At 31.5% G+C, this 20,826-nt stretch overlaps 1 protein-coding gene across 4 annotated transcripts; it reads left to right on the plus strand.

Moving 5' to 3' along the window:
• The first annotated feature begins 394 nt into the window (after positions 1–394).
• LOC108322872 (zinc finger CCCH domain-containing protein 1) lies at positions 395–6,836 on the plus strand. Of its 4 annotated transcripts, XM_052868301.1 has the most exons (5): positions 431–884; positions 2,292–2,453; positions 5,341–5,415; positions 5,568–6,400; positions 6,502–6,836. In XM_052868301.1, exons 3-5 carry the CDS (start codon positions 5,361–5,363, stop codon positions 6,601–6,603), a joined length of 990 nt encoding a protein of 329 aa, XP_052724261.1. In that variant the 5' UTR covers positions 431–884; positions 2,292–2,453; positions 5,341–5,360; the 3' UTR covers positions 6,604–6,836. The 4 variants fall into 4 exon arrangements, with proteins under 4 accessions (XP_052724260.1, XP_052724261.1, XP_052724262.1 ...); XM_052868300.1 differs by lacking the exon at positions 2,292–2,453 and having other exon boundaries at positions 395–884; XM_052868302.1 differs by lacking the exons at positions 431–884; positions 2,292–2,453 and adding an exon at positions 4,477–4,717.
• The last annotated feature ends 13,990 nt before the right edge of the window (positions 6,837–20,826 follow it).

Raw genomic sequence — 20,826 nt, forward strand, 5'->3', positions numbered from 1 at the left:
CTCTAACCCTATTTAACAATCCTAAGAAATTCTTAATATTATTAATTCAATTTTGTCTCAAGTCAAAAACTATTAATTTAAATAAAAATTCCATGTAAATTAACAATTTTATATTAGTGATTAAGTGTAAATCATGTCAACAAATTTTAACGTTGTTTGTCAACCCTTAACGAAAAAAGTTTAATTAGCTCAGTTTTTCAAAATTTAAGATTAGATCGTTTTCAAAAAAAAATCCACTTAATATTCTCTTACAAAATACGAGGATGGTTCGAGAATTTAAACCTAAAATAAAATAATAATTAGTTAAGTTAAACGTGTACATGTTTGTGTTGCTGTGTCGAACCTGGTTCACAACAAAACTAGAGTATTTTATTTTGCTACTTTTTTATTTTTATTTTTGCTTCAGTTTTTTATATTTTTGGGTTTGGCTACGAGGCCCATATACCAGTTAGGGCTGTTAGGGTCAAATTTCAGAAAGATCATTTCTTCCTTTCTTCTGTTTCTCGTCTTTTCTCTCTTCTTCTTTCTCTTTCTTTTTGTTTTCAAAAACCCTAGGGTTAGGGTAAGCTTGGGGCGCGAGTAAGAGAGTGGCGGATGTAAGTTTTTTCGGGAAGTAACGGAAGGAGAAGTTAAGATGGGAGGCGCAGTTTCAAGGGAGAAAAGGAGAGGAAGGAATCCGAGAATGTGGGTTTAATTTCTAGGGTTCGAGAATTTAATTTATGAGTGATGGAGGAAGCCTATAAAAGAACGAGCAAGTGAGTGTTAGAGACACACCAAAACAAGCATTTTAGAACTCTAAGAGTGAGGGTTTGAGTTGAGTGAGAGACGCGGAAGTGCAGAGCTAGGTAGAAGTGGTTGCGACGTGAAGAAGAGCAAATTTCCAGGTATGGGTATTTAAATTCTTAATTGTTTGTTCGAAGATGGTGAATCATATAATATTTTTGTGGGTGTTGTGTGCAAAGGGAATAATATTTGGGTTTCTTTTCTGAAAAGGTGAAATGAGTAATTTATGGTTGGAAAATTGTATAGGTCCTGTTGGGTTGTAATATGTTTAAACTGGGAAATGGTTTGTGGGTCTGGAAGGGATGAGTTTACTGATATTAATTGGATATCTATATTCTGAAAAGAATGAGTAGAATAAGGTTTCTGTTTGTAGTTTGAAATTGGTTAATAAAGAGGTTATGGTCTGGAAAATTATGGTGAGTATATTTTGGGATTTATACTGCCACGGGATTTTCTGTGATTGAAATGGTGTATTCTCTTTTATAAAAAGAGTATTATGAATGGGGGTTTAGGAATTAAAGTTTATGGTTAAATAGAAAAGGAATTGGTGGGTGCAGTACGTGTAAGTTCACTATGATATTCTGGATGCTATGTATAATTGTTTACATTGTTTAATTGAAGATGGGAATTGAATGGTATGATTATAAGTATGATGACACTCTGATATAAGGTTCTGCTCTAAAAGAAATTGATAAATGAATAGTTAACATTGGTTCTTGGGAATTTAGCCTTGTTAATTGTGTGAATCATGTTGACTGAAAAATGTTGCTTATACTAGATGTAAATATGTTTAAAATGGAACTCAAACGTGAATGAGATATTGTGAGTGAATGGGAGTTGTGTGAAGAAGTATAATGGTGAATATTCTGCGAAAGTAAGAAATGAAAAGATAGTAATTATGGTATTATGATTTATGAAAGGGCTGGATTTTTGTTATGTATTTTACTCAAGTTTTTGTAAGAATAAAAAGTAAATAAGAATGCTATGGTATTTGTGCTGTTTTGACAATAATAATATGAATTATTATATGTGGTAGAGTAATTAGTAAAGGAACAAAGCATGATTCAGTGGAGAAACTTGGACGTTTGGAATGTTTGAATGATGTTTGTATCTTTATCAGCAATGGATGTACTTTGGATATGTTGATGTTTGACGGACCATGACTTATTTGGGATTAAATAAACTGAAACAGTAGGAACTGGTTGAGTAGGAATAGTATAGAGGAAGCTTTAAGTATTTATATATATGAATAATATCTCTAATGAGTTGGAGTTAGTAATCTGTATGAAACTTTGAGTGCATGAGTTATGATGAAAATGTATAGGTTAGTACAAATGGGAGTTTGTTTATAGAGAAGTTAGAATGTTCTTAGCTAATCTGGTGGTTTATTGAACATTTTATGATGCTTGTATGAGTTTTAAATGTTAAAGTGTGCAAAAAGGGTGTTGGGGGTGTTTTGGAAATCATAAGGGAGTTATTTTTTTTTTCGTTTTTGACGCACAACACAGGTGCTGGACGAGGGGCCAATGCTGGGCCAGAGGAGCTCTCTGGAAACCCAGCGCTGAGTGCCAGGTTGCACCGCTGGGCGGTAGAGAGGTTTCGCTGAGCGAGACCTGGGTGGCTCATTTCTGGTTGGATGAGGGCTGTTTTGGTGGTGTTTTAGGTGCTAAGTAAGTTGCTGTTGGGTCATTGCATGATGGAGGTTAAATTTTAAGAATATACTGAATGTTGTGTGTGTAATGGATATATGATGTACCCTGTTGTATGCCTATTTGCTTGTTTACATGTAGCTGGATTGTGGATAAAATTATAGGTCAGGAAAACGTGAGTCTGCATGATGAGAATTTGAAGCAATGGACATCACTGCTGCTGTTTTATTTTTGGTCTGTTAAATATGTAATAATATGAAAAAACTAAACTTGAGTAACAGGGCTAGCTGTCTCGGTGGTTTTAGGCTGGATTAAGTCTCTTATTGTGTGTGATAAAGTGCTATCATGTGATTGGAAGTTTCTGTGCACCAATGATACTGATAAAATTGAATCTGGGTCTGTCTGTGTCCACTGGATGTAGGAGTTCCTGTTTGGGTAAATTGGAAAACATGATATGATTTAGTGGGTAGAAAAAATGGGTTAAGTAAAGGTCAAACTGGTTAGTAGGTTAGGACTGGTATAACATATATGAAAAAACAATGAGCTGTGTGACTCTGGTTGGTTAAGTCTGTGTTTATGACAAAGGAAGTTGCTAAACCGATATGTTGGTTAATAAGTGTGAATGATTCCTTGGCCTGTAGCCTATTAACCGAAAGTAGATGCACTAGAATATCATTTATTTTGTGACCGCTGGCTATATGTGACAATCTTCTAATAAACCTTGCATGTTACACGAATTTTGTATTTGCATGTAACGACGGCCCTGCTGTTAGTCATATGTAACTTAGTGCTTGTGTATGCATGTTTACATGATAGCTGGGCTAGTTTTACTCACCTTTTGGAGCAGTATTAGGCACCTACCTGCATGTTAACTGGGACTTTGGGCAGAATGTGGTGTAAGTCATGTAGCATAAGTTTTAGAACTAGATATACTCCTTTTGAAAGTTGTTCATATGCATAACTCTGATGTTTTACTGCAACCATATCCGTGTATTCTGTTTGATCGTTTGTGCTATGGCATAGTTAAAAAGAATTCAAATGCTTATGTAAGTGCAGTCAGAATATAGGATTTAAGAAATATGGTTTGATCAGTGTTAATGCTGCTGTCTTGAACTGTACTGTCCTATGTTTGGTTTGCCCAGAATATCTTGCTGCTCTATGCTTGGTTTGTCCATATTACCTGGCTGTCCTAAGCATATACACCTCTGTTTATGCTTGATTTTGACGCTGTATGCATCGTTCTGGACTTTGGCAGTCGCTGGAATTTGGTTGTTAATGAGATTTTCTTTTAAACAATGTAATGTTAATTATGAAAATGAATTCATGTAACAGCTCTTTCTTGGATTATTTTATAATGTGTATTAAAAGGATTAAGGTGGCATATTAACGGTTTTTGGGGTGTTACAACAATAAAATTATATATATATATATATATATATATATTAAATGAGTGAATGAGTGTTAAAAAAAAATGGGAATGAATAGATTTATAGGAAAAGTAAAAAGTAAGATTAAAATAAAACTTAAAAGTTTAAAGGTTTCATTTCCCCACCCCCTCTTCATTAAATCCACACTTATTTTACAAAAGTGTAAATAATCATATGAACAATTAAACATACTCATTTTATTAATTTAATCTGAGTTCTTGAATTTACTTGAGAGACAATGTTTTATTATAATAATCTCATGTAAGTTCTCTATATAAACAAAATTATTATTTTAGTAAGTTTAATAATCTTTTTTCTTTTACAATGATTTTTTTAAAATGAGTTATTACAAAAATTGTTATAATTAATTTTGTAAAAGTTTTATATTTATAACATCAAAAGAATTTCCTTTTAAATCTACACATGTCCTTATTATTTTATCTTTTAAATAATTATTTTCTTTAAATTAAAATAATTATTTATGGTAAAAAAATTTACTTACAAATAAATAAGAACTATTTATCTTTATCTATATCCTGTTATTGATATATAGAATTTTCTCTTTCGGTGTATAATCTATTTTTAATTTTATTCTTTTAATAACTGGTTTCTTAATTTTAAATAATTATTAAAATATCATTTTTGATATTTCACATCCCCCTATTTTTCTTTTGGCACCCCTGCCTGCACCACCTAAAATCCCCTCATCTCAAAAAAGTGTTATGTGTCCTACCTTCTCTCTCTCCTAACCTACTCTCTCACACCACTCACCGCAAGCTCGCTGCTATTGGAGCTCTCATCTCCTCGCTGCCCTGCGACGTCGGAACCTTAGGCCGCCGCTGCCATTTCCGATGAGACGTAATCACATGATATCCGTCCTGTTCTCTCTCATGTTTTTCTGTGTGTGCGTATCATCCTCTCTCCCTCTTTCTCTGTATCGTTTCTTTCTCGATTTGGATACGTTCTGAGGGTGATTGGTTGTCTTCTAATGGTTGTTGAAACCAAATGGAGATGGTGAAGCTGATAATTCCTCAGGACTATTCGCATCATTCCCGAACTTTGGAAATTTGTGTTTAATTGTTTGAGATGATTGTGTAATTTGTTAGATTTTTTGATGATTTATTCGATTGTGAAATTCGTTTGTTTTATTTGGTGATTTGAGTTGCTACCGAGTGATGTTGAAGAGGTTGAGTTGGGGTGGGGTTTGTCTACACCGGTTATTTAAAATATGATTGTTATGTCCTGCAACCTAATTGGTGAGTTTATGCGTTTGAGTGTTTAAAGAGGCCTATTTTGTCTAATGCGAAAAAGGCAATTTGTCTTAAGTTTACAGCTAAGTTTGATGCTTATTGTTTTTGGGTCATCATTAAGGAAATTATTTTATTTATTTTCATACATTGGTTTATACAATTTGTAAATATAGATTCATAAATATGATATAGTCTTATTCCTAATTAGGATTTGATGTTTATCTGTGTCAGGTGCATAAATCATTCTGATTATGGAAGATTCTGACCAACCTGCCAAGTCAACTGAAAACCAGCAAACTGAACAAGGTATGTCCGATTATTTTATCTATAATTTGTTAAAATCTGCCTCTGCATTGGACCCAAATGTCCAATCTTGTTTGCTTTTTGTTCTCTTGATCAGAGTTTGTTAGTTGTTACTAGTACTCTATCGTATTATTTGATGTTTTATTTTCTTTCAGTTTGTAGTTTTTTCAGAAAACCGATAAATAAAAAGAATATAAGGAAGCGGACTATTGATGATGAAGACAATGAGGAGGACTCAAACAAAGAAACTTCTGTGTTGCATGTTCAAAAGAAAACCTTAAAGCCTGACAATAAGTTGTTCTTTTCCACTGGCTCGTCAAAAAGTTCTGTATCTGCTGAACCAAGTGAAGAGTCAGGAAAACCAGTCTTTCAATTTGAGTCTTCAAAAGAGATTCAAGTTCAACACGATAGCAAAGCAACAGCAACTCTAGAGACTGAGACTGAGTTTTCGAAAGATGCTCGTGCCATCCGTGAAAGAGCTCTCAAGCAAGCATCAGAGAGTCTAAAAGGGAAAAGTGCAAGGCCTGAGGATGAAAAATTATATAAGGGGATGAACAGTTACAAGGACTACAAGGCTGGCTTTCGTAGAGAACAAACAATTGCTAGTGAAAAAGCTGGTGGAGCACATGGTCCTCTGAGAGCTTCAGCGCATATAAGAGTTTCAGCAAGGTTTGATTATCAGCCTGACATATGTAAGGACTATAAAGAAACTGGTTACTGTGGATATGGCGATTCATGTAAGTTTATGCATGATCGAGGGGATTACAAGTCTGGTTGGCAGTTGGAGAAGGAATGGGAAGAAGCTGAGAAAGCAAGGAAGATGAGATTGGCTGCAGGTGAAGGCGCAGACGAGGAGGAGGGTGCTAACTTGAATGATGAAGATGACGAGGATTCGTTACCTTTTGCATGTTTCATCTGTAGAAACCCCTTTGCGGATCCTGTTGTAACCAAATGCAAGCACTACTTCTGCGAGCATTGTGCATTGAAGGTATAATCGATTTATAGTTATTTAATGTTGTGCATGTGTATCTGATTAAATATTTATAATTAAGATTTTATGTCTAACTTTCTGTTTGTTTTTATTTACAGCACCATGCAAAGAATAAGAAGTGTTTTGTCTGCAACCAGCCAACACTTGGCATTTTTAATGTTGCTCACGAGATACGCAGGAAGATGGCCGAGGATAAATAAATATTAGTGATTAGCCTTAGATGAAATTTGTGTAAAGGGTACTCTTATTTCTTTAATTTTAAAGCCATTATTAGATTTAGAATCTGCTTTGAAATGGGACCACTTTGGAATTCTTTTTGCAGTCCCATAATTTTCATGTAAACTTTATGGAGTGGTTAAATGACACCAATACACTTAATATAATATATATTTAGCTTAATTAAGTTTAATAAATTTTTAAATTTTCAATTGAATTTTGATTATATTTTTATGATCTATCAAGTACTAAAAGAAATTTATATTTTTTATTATCTAGTTATTTGGATGATGTGGTTTCTGCAAAATCATCTTTTAACTAACTAAATAAAAGGAAATTTGGTAATGCCATGAGAAAATTGCTTGCACCATTTAAATATTTTATTGCACCATATCGAAATATATTTTGACTGAGTCCAGAGTTCAATTTATCATACATTGTGCACATACATTTTGGACAAAGTAATAAAATGTTTACACCTTATCAACTATTTCTTCCATTTAAACTTAATTTAAATATATTGACAATGTAAAATATTTTATTAACTCTACCATTGACATATAGTTTGATGTTTACAAATGGGAAAGATTTTTTTCATCCTGACCTAATTTCATCAAGGCCCACATTTGACCCAAATCAGAAAATAAAAAAAACAAAAAAATAATTAGTAAAAAACTTCTTTTTTTTATCAGAGCCAGGTTTCGATCCTGAGACCTGTGAGTTATGGGCCCACCACGCTTCCGCTGCGCCACTCTGATTTGTTGATATTATCAAGCAAATTAAGTTTTACTATATACTTTACTTATTTAATTTTTTGCATAACCATTAGTTCAGTTATTAGAATAAAATAAAAAAATAATTTATCACTTCTTTTAATATTTTTAGCTTTATTAAAACAGTACTTTTTATATTGTTACAAATCTTATATATCCAAATAATATTATTATCCATCGATATAAAAGTTAAATATGTAAATAAGTTTTTGAAAGCATTCATATTTTTTTATTACTGAGAGTAGTTACTATTTTCCTCTTTTCCAACCATGAAGTTTTGAATTTGTACTTTAGCTATAACAGAAAATCAGCTTTACTTTGAAGGTGTCTTATGTTAACGTATAAAGTGTCTTCTAAAATGGAAATTATTTATAGAATTATAAAATCATAAAAGTATAAAATAGCATATAACTAAGTAAGGTGATAGATAGATAAAATAAGAATATACATTTAGAATGATTTTTAAACTGAATTTTCAAATAATAATAACAATAAATAAAAAGAATTAAATAAGTTATAAATTAAATTTTAAAATATGAATAACAACGAATAAAATATTATTAACAGTTTGAAAAATCGTACAACTTATAAAATTAAAGATTTAAATGCACAACAACAATTCAAAAAATGCATAATAACTTAAAAATCAACACTACCATATATACTTTCAAAATAAACGATAATTTTAAAATAAAAATATATAATTTTTTAGTTTTGAATGTATATTTTATTGTTTTATTTAAGTTAATAGAATATAATATTTAATTTGGATAATGTTTATTATTAGTTTTCAATTGTAGTATAATTTAAAACAAATTATAATAACATCATATATTTTTTAATATAAAATGAATCATAGTGAATAATGATTTATGTAATAGAAATAAATAACTACAAAGTGAATTAACATGTTGCTTATTTTGTTCTCTAACTGTCATCACCTTATCATTTCGTGTACTAAGAATTTTTTCTTAGTATAAAATTATGCTTTCCTTCTTCATAAAAAAAGATAGTCAATGGTGAACAAACCATTTCAAAATAGCAAGTTTATATTAAAAAAATATTGACGATTGTATAACCCATAACACTTACCTAAAAATCCATTACTTGCTCTTTGGGTCTCTAAGATGCACAAACATTTTAAAATTTTCTTTAACATTTTTATGTGAAAGTGACATAGAAAACTACATGCATCAAAAAACACAATCCTACTTGCATTCATCAATGTTTATACCTCTCTATGATCAAACCTATAAGAATGATAGTTCACTAAAATATCATAAAGGTCACAAAGGGTGTTATAAATTAACTTGACAACCTATCCTCATCATTATTTAACAGGTTTTACAACTTGTCAAAATTGACAATCAAGTTTCACCAACAAATCCTTTTAAATTTTTTTTGTATCACCTATATTTATTGTCCTTTTTAATGTTTCGGTTATTGGGGCTAAGTCACCAAACTCCTTCACAATTCATCTTTTTGCCGTCCGGTCGCGTTCCAAGCTTCGCTCTCTCGCTCTTTCGTCCGGGAGGAAACCTGTCAAAGATCCTCCGATTCCAAAGTCAGTATTCAAACCGTTCGACAATTCAAGAGAGAGTAATAAATGTGCAATGAATGCAACCTATCTACCACTTACCTCTGACCTGTATTTATAGTTTTCGCCATAGGCTTGAGATTAGTGAAAAGTTAATCACGACCCAATTCTAGCCCAATGGCTCTAATCACTATTTACCTTAATCTTAATCTTAATGACCCAGTTCACCTATCGGTCGATCTTGTGCAACCGTCCAGTTAGGCGGTGTCGGCGCTACTCTCTAGATCGCCTGATCCGTACGTTACATAGTTGTTACTCACCCCAGTGGAAGGATGAATGGTCGAGTAGAATAACGCGCAGTGAGTATTTATGCAAGCTGTTCGACAATGCTGTCAGAGGAGTAAAAAGATAGGAGAAACATATTTGTATTCATTTCTCATTTTTTTATTATGTACCTAATTTCAATATCACAATGACAATTTTTAACTTAAAGACAATCTTCATTATCTATTTTAATAAGTCATCGAACATAGTAAATACTTTAAAAATATTAATTACATAACTTCATTAATATATGCAGTTAGTTATTGAAAAATATACTTTGCCATATCTAATATGAATCACTATAACCTAGTAATATTATTTGATTTTTATACTAATACAAAACAACCTTTTTAAACCAGTTAAAAAAGTCTTTCAAAATCGGTTTTGGAATCAGTATAAAAGTAGAGGATATAAAAAATATTAAACTTTTTAAATCAATTCTGGAATCGATTTAAAAAAGTCTATTTTCTATACAGATCTCTGAAAGTAAATTTAAAAATTCACTTGGAAAGCAAAATTTTATATATATGATTAGACTTTTTTTAATTGGTTGAAACTTTAACCAGTTTAAAAAGTGCACTATTTATATATATGATCAATACCTTTTAAAACCGGTTAAAACTTTAAACAGTTTAAAAATGCGTTATATATATATATATATATATATATATATATATATATATATATATATATATATATATATATATATATATATATATGATCCATAAAAAGTCCACTAGTTATATATATGACCCAAACTTTTTAAACTGCTTAGGACTTTATCAGGTATAAAAAAGTCATGAATTTTTTTTTAAATGATAGGTTTGTATGTATTCCCTACCACATACAAACTTGCATACAATTAATACACTCCAAAACAACCAAACAATATATATATATATATATATATATATATATATATATATATATATATATATATATATATATATATATATATATATATATATATATATATATATTTTTTTTTTTTTTTCTTTTTTTTTTATAAAAGCTGATATAATCACGAATAATATTTTCTGAGGCATGTATATTCACTATCCTTAAGGACTTATTCACGTTGTATTGCGCAAGTTCCCTAGGATACAATAGGAACTTCCCATAATATCTCTGAGGATCTTAGAACTAGCAAGGATCTCTAAAAAGAGTATAAAATAACCCAAAATAATTTTAGAAGAGGAAAAGAAGAAAGGAGAATGAGAGAAGACTGCTTTTGGTGTGTTTTGGAATGTGGGAAGAACTCTCTACTTATAAAATTAATAAAAGACAATAAAAGTAATAAATAATTTGACCGTGCACTTATAAATTTGACTGTTGCTAATTAATAAAAAAATATTAACGTTGTCAATTAATGAAAGAATATGAATGTTTTAAAACGTTCCGAAACCAACGTAACTTTTGCAATATTACAACAATCCCCTACATATTGCAAAAGAAAGCCTTTGACTCAAATAGTTCAAACACTAAAGAAAGATAAGAAACTTTTATTCTGGGTCTCATAGGATGTAATGCATCAGAGCTAGTATAGCAAGCTATATGAACCAGTCTTAGAGTGAAATACTTAACATAGTGTAATTGGTATAGCAAGCTATATGAACCAAAGACACTTGACGTGTGTTAGAGGTTTATCAATCACAATACACCCACACAATCCTTGTTGTTATCGTTGTGTTGCGCTTACTAGGCCATGCGCGTGCCCGATATTCATGAATGCTCTAGAGATCATGCCAAGATCTCATGCAAGCGACCCCACTCGACACTCATATAGGTGATTTCATCAAGTGTATGTTGCAAATCATACACCACCCATAAGGGATATGAAAATCATTAAAAACTTTGTTTAAACTAAAATTCTTTCACCACATAGAATTTTAATAACAAAGTTTAGCCTCTCAATAATGTAGTCTCTAGCACTTTCACACACATCATAGGAAGGGACATAATTGATTAAAATAAATTTAGTGCTATCAGAACTAACAAGTGACTTGTTTTTACCCATATGAACCTTATTCATGAGATCTCCAATCACAAAGGCTGGGTTACCATCACTTGTTTGTTTGCAATTGACTTAAGTCCATTCCCCTCGATGTTTCTAATATCATTTGTCTTCTCAGGGGTTTTGTTAGAAGATCTGCTAGATTCCGTTATGACTTCACATAGTTAATGGAAATAGTTCTTTAGCAGCTGCTTCACCAAATTGTGTCTCTATTATTTTCATTGTAATTCTTTTTGTTAGCTATAGCTATTGCCGATTGGCAGTCACAGTGTATTGATACCGATGGGGTTGGTTTCATTCCTAGTGGAATGTTCGCTAAGAAGTTTTTCAACCACTCAACCTCACTACCATCCATCTCAATACAAACTCAAATTCCATTGTTGATCTTGGAATAATTGTTTGTCTGGCTGATCTCCATGTAATCGCACCACCCCCAAGTTTGAATACATAACCACTAGTGAATTTTGTCTCATCTAAATCAGAGATCCAGTTAGCATCACTGTACCCTTCTAGTATAGCGAGAAATCCACTGTATTCAATGGGATAATCCATTGAACCTCTTAAGTATCTCATAAGCCTAGCAAGTGCATCCCAATGTTCCTGATTTGGACGTTGAGTGTATATGCTCAGTCTACCTACTGCATAAGCAATATCAGGTCTAGAAAAACTCATCAAGTGTAATAAGCTCCCAATTATCTGGGCATACTAAGGTTGGATAATGATTCTCCTCTATTTTTCATTAATTTAGAGTTAGCATCATAAGGGGTACTCACTAGTGATGTCATAAAACCTAAACTTCTTAAGAAGTTTCTCAATATATTTTCGTGGGATAGTAATATACTATCTCCCTTCCTTATGATTCTAATATCTAAAATCACATTGGCTTCACTCATGTCTTTCATTTAAAATTTTGATCCTAGAAACAATTTAGTTCTAGGGACAATCTCATTGCGTGTACCAAAATTTAACATGTCATCCACATACAAACATATAATGACACAATCACCATTTTCAAATTTAGAATACAATAAGTATCATTAGGTGAAAAACCAAAATTTATTTTTTCGAGTAATTAAGTAAAATTACCTACACCCCCACAATTTTAAAATATTTAAGATTGGTAAACGAGAAAATACCTGGTTGTGCTTTTCTCTTTGTAGGTAAAGTATACGAAAATTTAATCAAGTACCTCATCTTCTTCGTCCTCATTCACGGTCCTCACAAATGTGATCAGAAGCCATCGTTGCTGCGAGCACCTTGGCAGCCTCCGGAAGTTATGGGTTTCGCAAATACCGTCCGAGTTATGAAAACAAAGTTTTCATCCTTTGGGATTGAGTTGTTGATGTCAGCCATAAGTCCTTAAGATTGTTGTATAAAAGCTGACATAATCACGAATAATATTTCTTGAGGCGTGTAGATTCACTGACCTTAAGGACTTATCTGCGGTGTATTATTGCTCAAGTCCCCCAAGATACAACAGGAACTTCCCAGAATATCTCTGAGGATCTCAGAACTAGCAAGGATCTCTAAAAAGAGTATAAACTAACCCAGAATAATTTTAGAAGAGGAAAAGAAGAAAGGAGAATGAGAGAAGACTGTTTTTGGTGTGTTTTGGAATGGGGGAAGAGCTCTCTATTTATAGAGCTAGGGAAGAATTAAATTAATAAAAGACAATAAAAGCAATAAATAATTTGACCGTTGCAGCACTTAAAAATTTGACTGTTGCTAATTAATAAAAGAATATTAACGTTGTCAATTAATGAAAGAATATGAATGTTGTAAAACGTTCCAAAACCAACGTAACTTTTGCAATATCACAACAATATATATGTGTGTATATATATATATATATATATATATATATATATATATATATATTCATTCAATGTTGTAATAATTACATAAAAACTAATACAATCCTAACTTCATAAAATCACCTTACATAATCTATTATAAACAGTAAAAATGAACAAAACCTATTGCTCACAAACTTACTTTTGGACCTTTTACTCCAATAAAGGCGCATCACCGAAAATCTACACGATGCACAGTTATGCCCGTTGCTTCCTCAAATGTGTCCTCCTTTAAGGATTTTTGGGTGAGCTCTCTTTTATGTATCATGGTGAGGAGGAATAACCATCATACTCATATCTAAGGTCGCACTAGGATTAAAGGAAATTGCCTCTTTTTTCATCTTCTACTATAATTTCTCATAACCCCCACAAGACAATCTTTGGGGATGGTGATTTTTTTTGTGTGATCTCCTATGCAACTCTCCTCTTATCATATGACATCAAAGTATAAAGAATGAATTATGTTAGCAATACTTTAGTATAAATAGTTTAAACTACATATAATATAAATTTACTTGAAAGGTAGGATCTAATCAATTCTCCTTAAAAGTTTGCCATGTGTCCTCATCAAGAAATTGATGCTTTTCACAAGGGTTTTTATCACTTTTGGGACCATATATATATATATATATAACAAGTTGTAAGCACAATCTTAAAATTCTTCCATCATTCCCGAACATATGAAATTCATTTTGTCCTCAACAAATTAGTTTTTGGAACGTTATACGTGACTTGTACAATAAGAATCAATTGCATATGTTAAATATCAATTATATATGTTCATGATAAATTATAGAAGTTAAGATTTCACACTAGGATACTCTGTCATATCTGGTTCTTCACACTTTCTGGAACATGGTCCCAATCATCATAAATAATGAATACCTTACTTCTATTGAGCAAGGCCACATAACTGACAAATTTCGTGCTATTTTCTCCCAAAGGTTTATAGGTCTACATATCAAAATGGATGGACAACCTATTATCAGCGTTACGAGTAGCGGTCAACTCTCTCAACCTAGTCCCAACTCTACCCTTTTTTTGGATAGATGTATGAATCTTGTCTCACTTTGTGAAAGTGGGAGGTCACCATATGGTTGTTGATGCTCCAAAGCAATCAAGTTTTCCATAAAAAAAATTGGGTAGTTTGTAGTATAACAAGTATCGTATCCATTGGGATTTGGAAAATACACAACGTTTTAAACTAGTTTGACTTGAATGAAACAGTAAAAAAAGTGCATGAGAAGTTGGTTTCAAAGAGTAACAAGCTACAAAAACAATTTTGATTGAAAAAGTTGATTCAAGATGATAAGGACGTGATGAAACTAGATTTCATCACTTTGTGCCTCTCTTGTAATTGTTCTGTTATTATTTATAAAGATGTAATTAATCATGTCTAAAAAGTTCTCTTTGAATGTAACTCTAGGTCCATTCCTGACTCCTAGAGCCTAAGATCACCAAACATTAGTATGAGTTCTTAGTGACTACTTGAATGAATCATTTGCATTAAGATCAGAACTCTATAACCAACTAGAGCCTTAGATCTATTCCTAGTATTAAAGCATGAGGAGAATTAGTTGGACCACAACTTGAAACCAATTCCCACTTAATCTCAAGCCAATGAAATAAGATGAGTAGTCAATTCATCCAACAATAGATATAAACTAATTCACAAAAATGTAATAAAAACATACTTTGATATATAAAGTAATATCAATAACAGATAGTTCCAAAGGGTTTACATATTTTCTTCAACACTTAAAGAGATTTAGCTCCTCGTAATAGACGAGAATAATACAAAGTAATGAAGAAACATCCTTTATTATGACCTCTAATAATATTCACTAAGTACATAGGTAAATATCAAAGAAGCTCTCTAAAAATATGTCAAAATAACTTCTCCAAAAAATTTGTCAAAATAGGGGTGCAACTCTATTTTTATAGAATGTCTAGGGCATGGCTTCAGCAGTGCACTTGTGGCTTTAGTTGCAAAGGTTTCCTTCCAAAGTGGGTTTACTTTTATAATTCAAGCCTCGTGCTTTGGTATTATAGCTCCTAAGATAACTTCTTTGAGAATGATTCATCATGGCTTAACCTTAATTTCAGTGCTTGAGGTTTCCTTCTTATGAGAGTTTTCTTTTGTGGCTCAAGCCTCAACTTTGCTGGTCAACTACATCAATATCAATTTTTGTCTAAAATTGCTTGAATATCATTCATTTCCTTTACTTTTCCACTTTTACTCCATGTTACTATCAAGAACTGCAAAATAAGCTAAACTGGGGTGATTTATACATAGTGTAAGGTCTGGGAAAATATGGGTCTTAAATATAAAGTAGTTTTGAGACTTTGGGTTTTTGTTTGGAAATTAGTGTTCTTGAGTGTACATTTTTGTTAGAACATAATTGTTATGTTATTTATTTTATTTTATTTATATTTTTGCCTAGGGACAAAAGGGTATTTTACCTTTTATTAATTAGGTGCAAGAAATTAAAAGGGTTAAATATGTTTTTAGTCCCTTAACTATCAAGCGATTTTGGTTTTAGTCCCTATTCGAAAGGTTTGTTCATTTTAGTCCTCTTAGTTTTGAAACTCTTATAATTAGTCCTTAAAATTGAACGGCGTTAACTTTTGTTTGATGTGGCAAATGGCGAGCCCACGTCTAATGCCAACTTCCCTTTTAACTCTCTGCCACGTTGATTGTTTCATTTTTCAAATGAGATTAAGTATGTTAAGTGTGTGCATTGTGTATTACTTGGTTGAACCTAACTTCGTCATCTCTTATAAATGAGATTTTAAGCAAGTGTGTTGTGTATGTAGTTGGGGGAAAACATGAAATCACATTTGAAGGTTCAAAGAAAGTTGTACATCTGAAGGTTGAAGTTGTCTTGTTGAGGAGGTAAGTTGATATTTTTGTTTTGGTCTTCTTCGTGGGAATATATGGATTGGGGATTTAGGGTTTTGGTGGGAATAGTGGGAAGTAAGTTGATGAAGGGATTTCTTTGTTGTAGTGAAATGAAAGGTGACAATGGAGGAAATGGTTGGACGTGAAGGACCATTGGTTCGGGAAAGTCGCAAAGTTGTGGATCATCTTCTCGGTTACCATCTAAATTGTGTGGTTTTGGGGAAACATTGTTGCTTTTGAAGGAAACTACTTTGAAGAACAAAGGAAGACTATTTTACAGATGTAGAAATTGGGCAGTAAGTGACTAAATCCTTCAGTTCATGTGCTGAATTTTTTTATTAATGGTGTGTTATTTTAATTGCAGAGTAATTCAAGTTGTAATTACTTTGAATGGCTTGATGAAGGAGTTTCTGAAATTGAAGGAAGCTTTGAAAGGAAACCTGAAGAAGTTGAAATGTGTTTGGAAAATGAAAAACTTGTAATGGATCTAAGGAAGAATAACGACAAGCTGAAGAGGTAATCAGAGCAATAGAAGAAAGTTGGGAAAATGATTTTGTTGTTGTTTGTTTTGTCATGGACGTTAACAATTTTCTTTTGTATTATGTTTTTGTTCAAGATGAATTGTAATTAAGAATTATGGTTCAATAAAATGAGGTACTTGAGTTTGTCTCCAAATTCTGCTTGATGATGTTAATGTTGTCCTTGATGCTGAATTTGACAGAACACAAATGTGCTTGTTATATGTCTAATGGAATGAGTTTATTTATAGCAAATGTCAGGGTTTGTAATTTTCTCATGCTGCTAAAATTGAGAGTGTACCAAGTTAAACTTTGATTCTCATATTGTATATGTTTTTTAGTTGTATCACAAATGTAAGGCAACATAGTATCCTGTAAGAAAAAGAACAAAACTTAGTTACAGTATCCTCACAATAGTAGGCAATTAAGGAGACTAACCAACCACTCCTTGTGACGTTGGAATCCTACTTGACAATAGGCAATAAAAATTGAGATACATGACACCAAAGTCCTACTTGACAACTCTCACACAAACAAAGTGGCTAAGGATGAAATAGACAACTGTTTATTCTTATGTTTATGTCCATGCTTTATTTTAAACCTCAGATAGCAGCAGACAACACATGTTAACTTGGCATAAATAAAGTTGGAATTAGAAAAATTAAAATGTTAACTTGGCATAAATAAAGTTGGAATTAGAAAAATTAAAAGTAATTGAAGTGGTCCTATACTATTAAATAAATAAGATAAGTAATTTAAGTAGTCCTTTACCACGAAAAACCTTCACTTTTTATCAGAGCCAAGTTTCGATCCTGGGACCTGTGAGTTATGGGCCCACCACGCTTCCGCTGCGCCACTCTGATTTATTAATATTACCAAGCAAATTAAGTTTTACTATATACTTTACTTATTTAATTTTTTGCATGCCCATTAGTTCAGTTATTAGAATAAAATAAAAAAAATAATGTATCACTTCTTTTAATATTTTTAGCTTTATACGTAGAACTTAAACTTAAACTTATATCCCTTCAAATTAAAATACTAGTCATCCTTTAATATTTTAATGTTATATCTATTATAAACATCAATATTTTTAATTAAAACAGTACTTTTTATATTGCTACAAATCTTATATATCCAAATAATATTATTATCCATCGATATAAAAGTTAAATATGTAAATAAGTTTTTGAAAGCATTCATTTTTATTTATTTTTATTACCGAGATTAGTCACTGTTTTCCTCTTTTCCAACCATGAAATTTTGAATTTGTACTTTAGCTATAACAGGAAATGAGTTTTACTTTTGAAGGTGTCTTATGTTAACGTATAAAGTGTCTTCTAAAATGGGAATTTTTTATAGAATTATAAAATGATAAAAGTATAAAATAACATGTGACATAACTAACTAAGGTGATAGATAGATAAGTTAAGCATATACATTTAGAATTATTTTTAAACTGAATTTTCAAATAATAATAACAATAAATAAATTTTTTTAAATAAGATATAAATTGAATTTTAAAATATGAATAACAACGAATAAAATATTATTAACAGTTCGAAAAATCGTAAAAATTATAAAATTAAAGATTTAAATGCACAACAACAATTCAAAAAATGCATAATAACTTAAAAATCAACACTCCAACATATAATTTCAAAATAAACGATAATTTTAAACTAAAAATATATAATTTTTTAGTTTGGAATGTATATTTTCTTGTTTTATTTAGGTTAAGAGAATATAATATTTAATTTGGATAATGTTTATTAATAGTTTTCAATTGTAGTTGTCAACACCTAATTTTGTTGAGGTAAGTAAATAAATAAAAATAAAGAATAAAAGAATAATAATTAATAATGGATAAAGAAGAAAAAAAGGAAGAAAATAATAAAATAAATTTCCTTAAAAAAAAGTATACGTAATACATGACACATCACTAGAAAATATTTTTGAAATATTAGTTTCAAGATAAAGGAATGTTTAATACGATAATAATTTGAATCAATATTATGCCAATAATTATAAACAATAATTAAAAATAATATATTGATATAATTTGCTTCCTCAGTCTCTTTTTAAAGAGAAAAATATGATTTTCTGACAATAATTAGAATCAATGTTTTGAATATTATTTGATTTGTTTTTCTTGCAACCAAGACCATTTCTTTTCCTATTTTGTTCATTGTCAACTAATTCACAATTAAGGTCAGACTACCATAATATTACAATGTGTGTATATAAATACGCACCCTTGTGGATGTTCGTTGAGGTTGTGATGTACTGCGAGATCCTCCTGCACTTAAAGTGCCCCTCGTGTTCTGTCAATGGAGTAAGCCACATTGCAATCATGATAGTGTAAATAATTATGAATGTGTAAATAACCGAAGTTGTAAAAAAGTGATTTTGTACCTTTTTGTTTTTCTTTCCCCTTTTACATGTTCTTCATTATGACCAAATTGATTGCAGCTGCTACACTTCATAACAAGATTCTTCTTTGACAATTTTGTATGACTCACATATTTGTCAGCCTCCACTAGTAAAAAAAAGAGATATTACCGTGCCCGTTATACCTCGATTCATCAGTAATCGAAGCATAACATGGCGCAGTGACATTTTGAATTTTTCTTGACAGTATAGGCCTCGGTTGCTTCCGAACCGATGCCATAGAGGGTATATGGCCTTGGTTGTCTGCAGAACTGAGGCCAAAAACCACTGCAAGAAACTGATAAACCAGTCAGCTGTCTGATGAAAATCCCTGTAGAGGGTTTTTGGCCTTAGTTGTCTGCAGAACTGAGGCCAAAAACCACTGCAAGAAATTGACAAACCAGTCAGTTGTCTGATGAAAATCCCTGTGCAAGGCTTTTGGCCTCGGTTGTCTGCAGAACCGAAGCCAAAACCCCTACAAGACTCTGACATTCCACATCTGCAGTCTGTTGTCATAAAGGGGGTAGTCAGACCGTCAGGGATTTGGCCTCGATTCTCTTGAAAATCGAGGCCATAGAGCCTGTTCTAAACAAATTTAAATCTTTAAATAAAATTTAAATTTTAACAGAGGATTTGGCTTCAGTTGTGGTGGGAACCGAAGCAAAAAAGTTGAAAAAAATTTCAAAATTGCCATTTTATATTTATTTTGATTTTTTTTAAAGAGAATATGCCTCAGTTGTGTGGGGAACCGAGGCCGTATCCCCTTTATCGCCTCAGTTTTAGTGGGAACCGAGGTAATAACCTTTAGTAAGTTTAAAAAAAGAAAACGCGAAGGAACAGTGTCATCGTCTTCGCGTAAAACAATTTCAGCGCATCCTCTCGAGAGCTGCCATTGCCTTTTTCTTCCATTTTCACTCATTTTTCACTGTTTAAATTCGGATTTTCTTCTTGCCATGGCCGTCGTCAACGTTTAAGAAGTTTTTTAACCGATCAAAATCGTTCCAAACGGCTTTTTTATTTGGTTTTTACGATTCTCTTTCTTAGAGGTAATTTTTCGTTGGTTTTTCTTGTTGTGTTTTGATGTTTGATTTTGTTAGTAAAAATAATAATTTTTTTTGTAGGTTTGAATTTTGCAGAGTTGAATTTTCTACCGTTTGCGGGTTGTCCTTTGTTATTGGCTTGTTCACACTATCAAGTTCTTATATTAATGTTTAAAGTTTACTTTTTAATAGGATCATATAATTTTGTATGAATGTATGATTGAATATGTGATTGGATGATCATATAATATATGTATAATTTTGTAGCATTGAAAAATTTTGTATGATTTTTGTATAATTTTGTATGATGGTATGATTTTAAAGTTTAAATTTTTAATTTTATGTAATGTTGAGTATGAGATTATTTCAATGCTTATTAATTCTATGATTGTATGATTAAATTGAATTAACCTTAATTTGTTGTTAAATGATCAATACAAAATTATTTTTTGTATTGTAATTTTGTAGAATATTTACGTATGGATCGAAATTGGATTAATTTACCACAGATCAATGTTGAGTACGAGAGAGGGGTAGAGAAATTTATACAATTTGCGCAACGTAATGAGGTAGAAGTGATGATGATGTGAAGTTTAGATGTTCTTGTGTGAACTATTTGAATGGGAGAAAGTTGAACGCAATCCAAATTAGGGAACATCTTATCTATGATGGTTTTCTGCGATGCTATACAACATGGATATGACACGGCGAAGAAATACATTTTTCGACTGTCTCCCAAACTGAAAATGTTATTGATTCCTCCATGGAAGTAGATCGACCGGATGAAGACAAATTAGAAGACATGATCCACGATGT

Source organism: Vigna angularis, chromosome 9 (assembly GCF_016808095.1).
Source record: "Vigna angularis cultivar LongXiaoDou No.4 chromosome 9, ASM1680809v1, whole genome shotgun sequence".
NCBI lineage: Eukaryota > Viridiplantae > Streptophyta > Magnoliopsida > Fabales > Fabaceae > Vigna > Vigna angularis.

Bases quoted from the DNA above. Each gene is read 5' to 3' on its own strand.
- LOC108322872 (XM_052868300.1), top strand. From the start codon at position 5,361: ATGGAAGATTCTGACCAACCTGCCAAGTCAACTGAAAACCAGCAAACT. The intron at 5,416-5,567 runs GTATGTCCGATT...ATTTTCTTTCAG, and splicing joins AAACCAGCAAACTGAACAAG to TTTGTAGTTTTTTCAGAAAA. The intron at 6,401-6,501 runs GTATAATCGATT...TTTTATTTACAG, and splicing joins GCGAGCATTGTGCATTGAAG to CACCATGCAAAGAATAAGAA.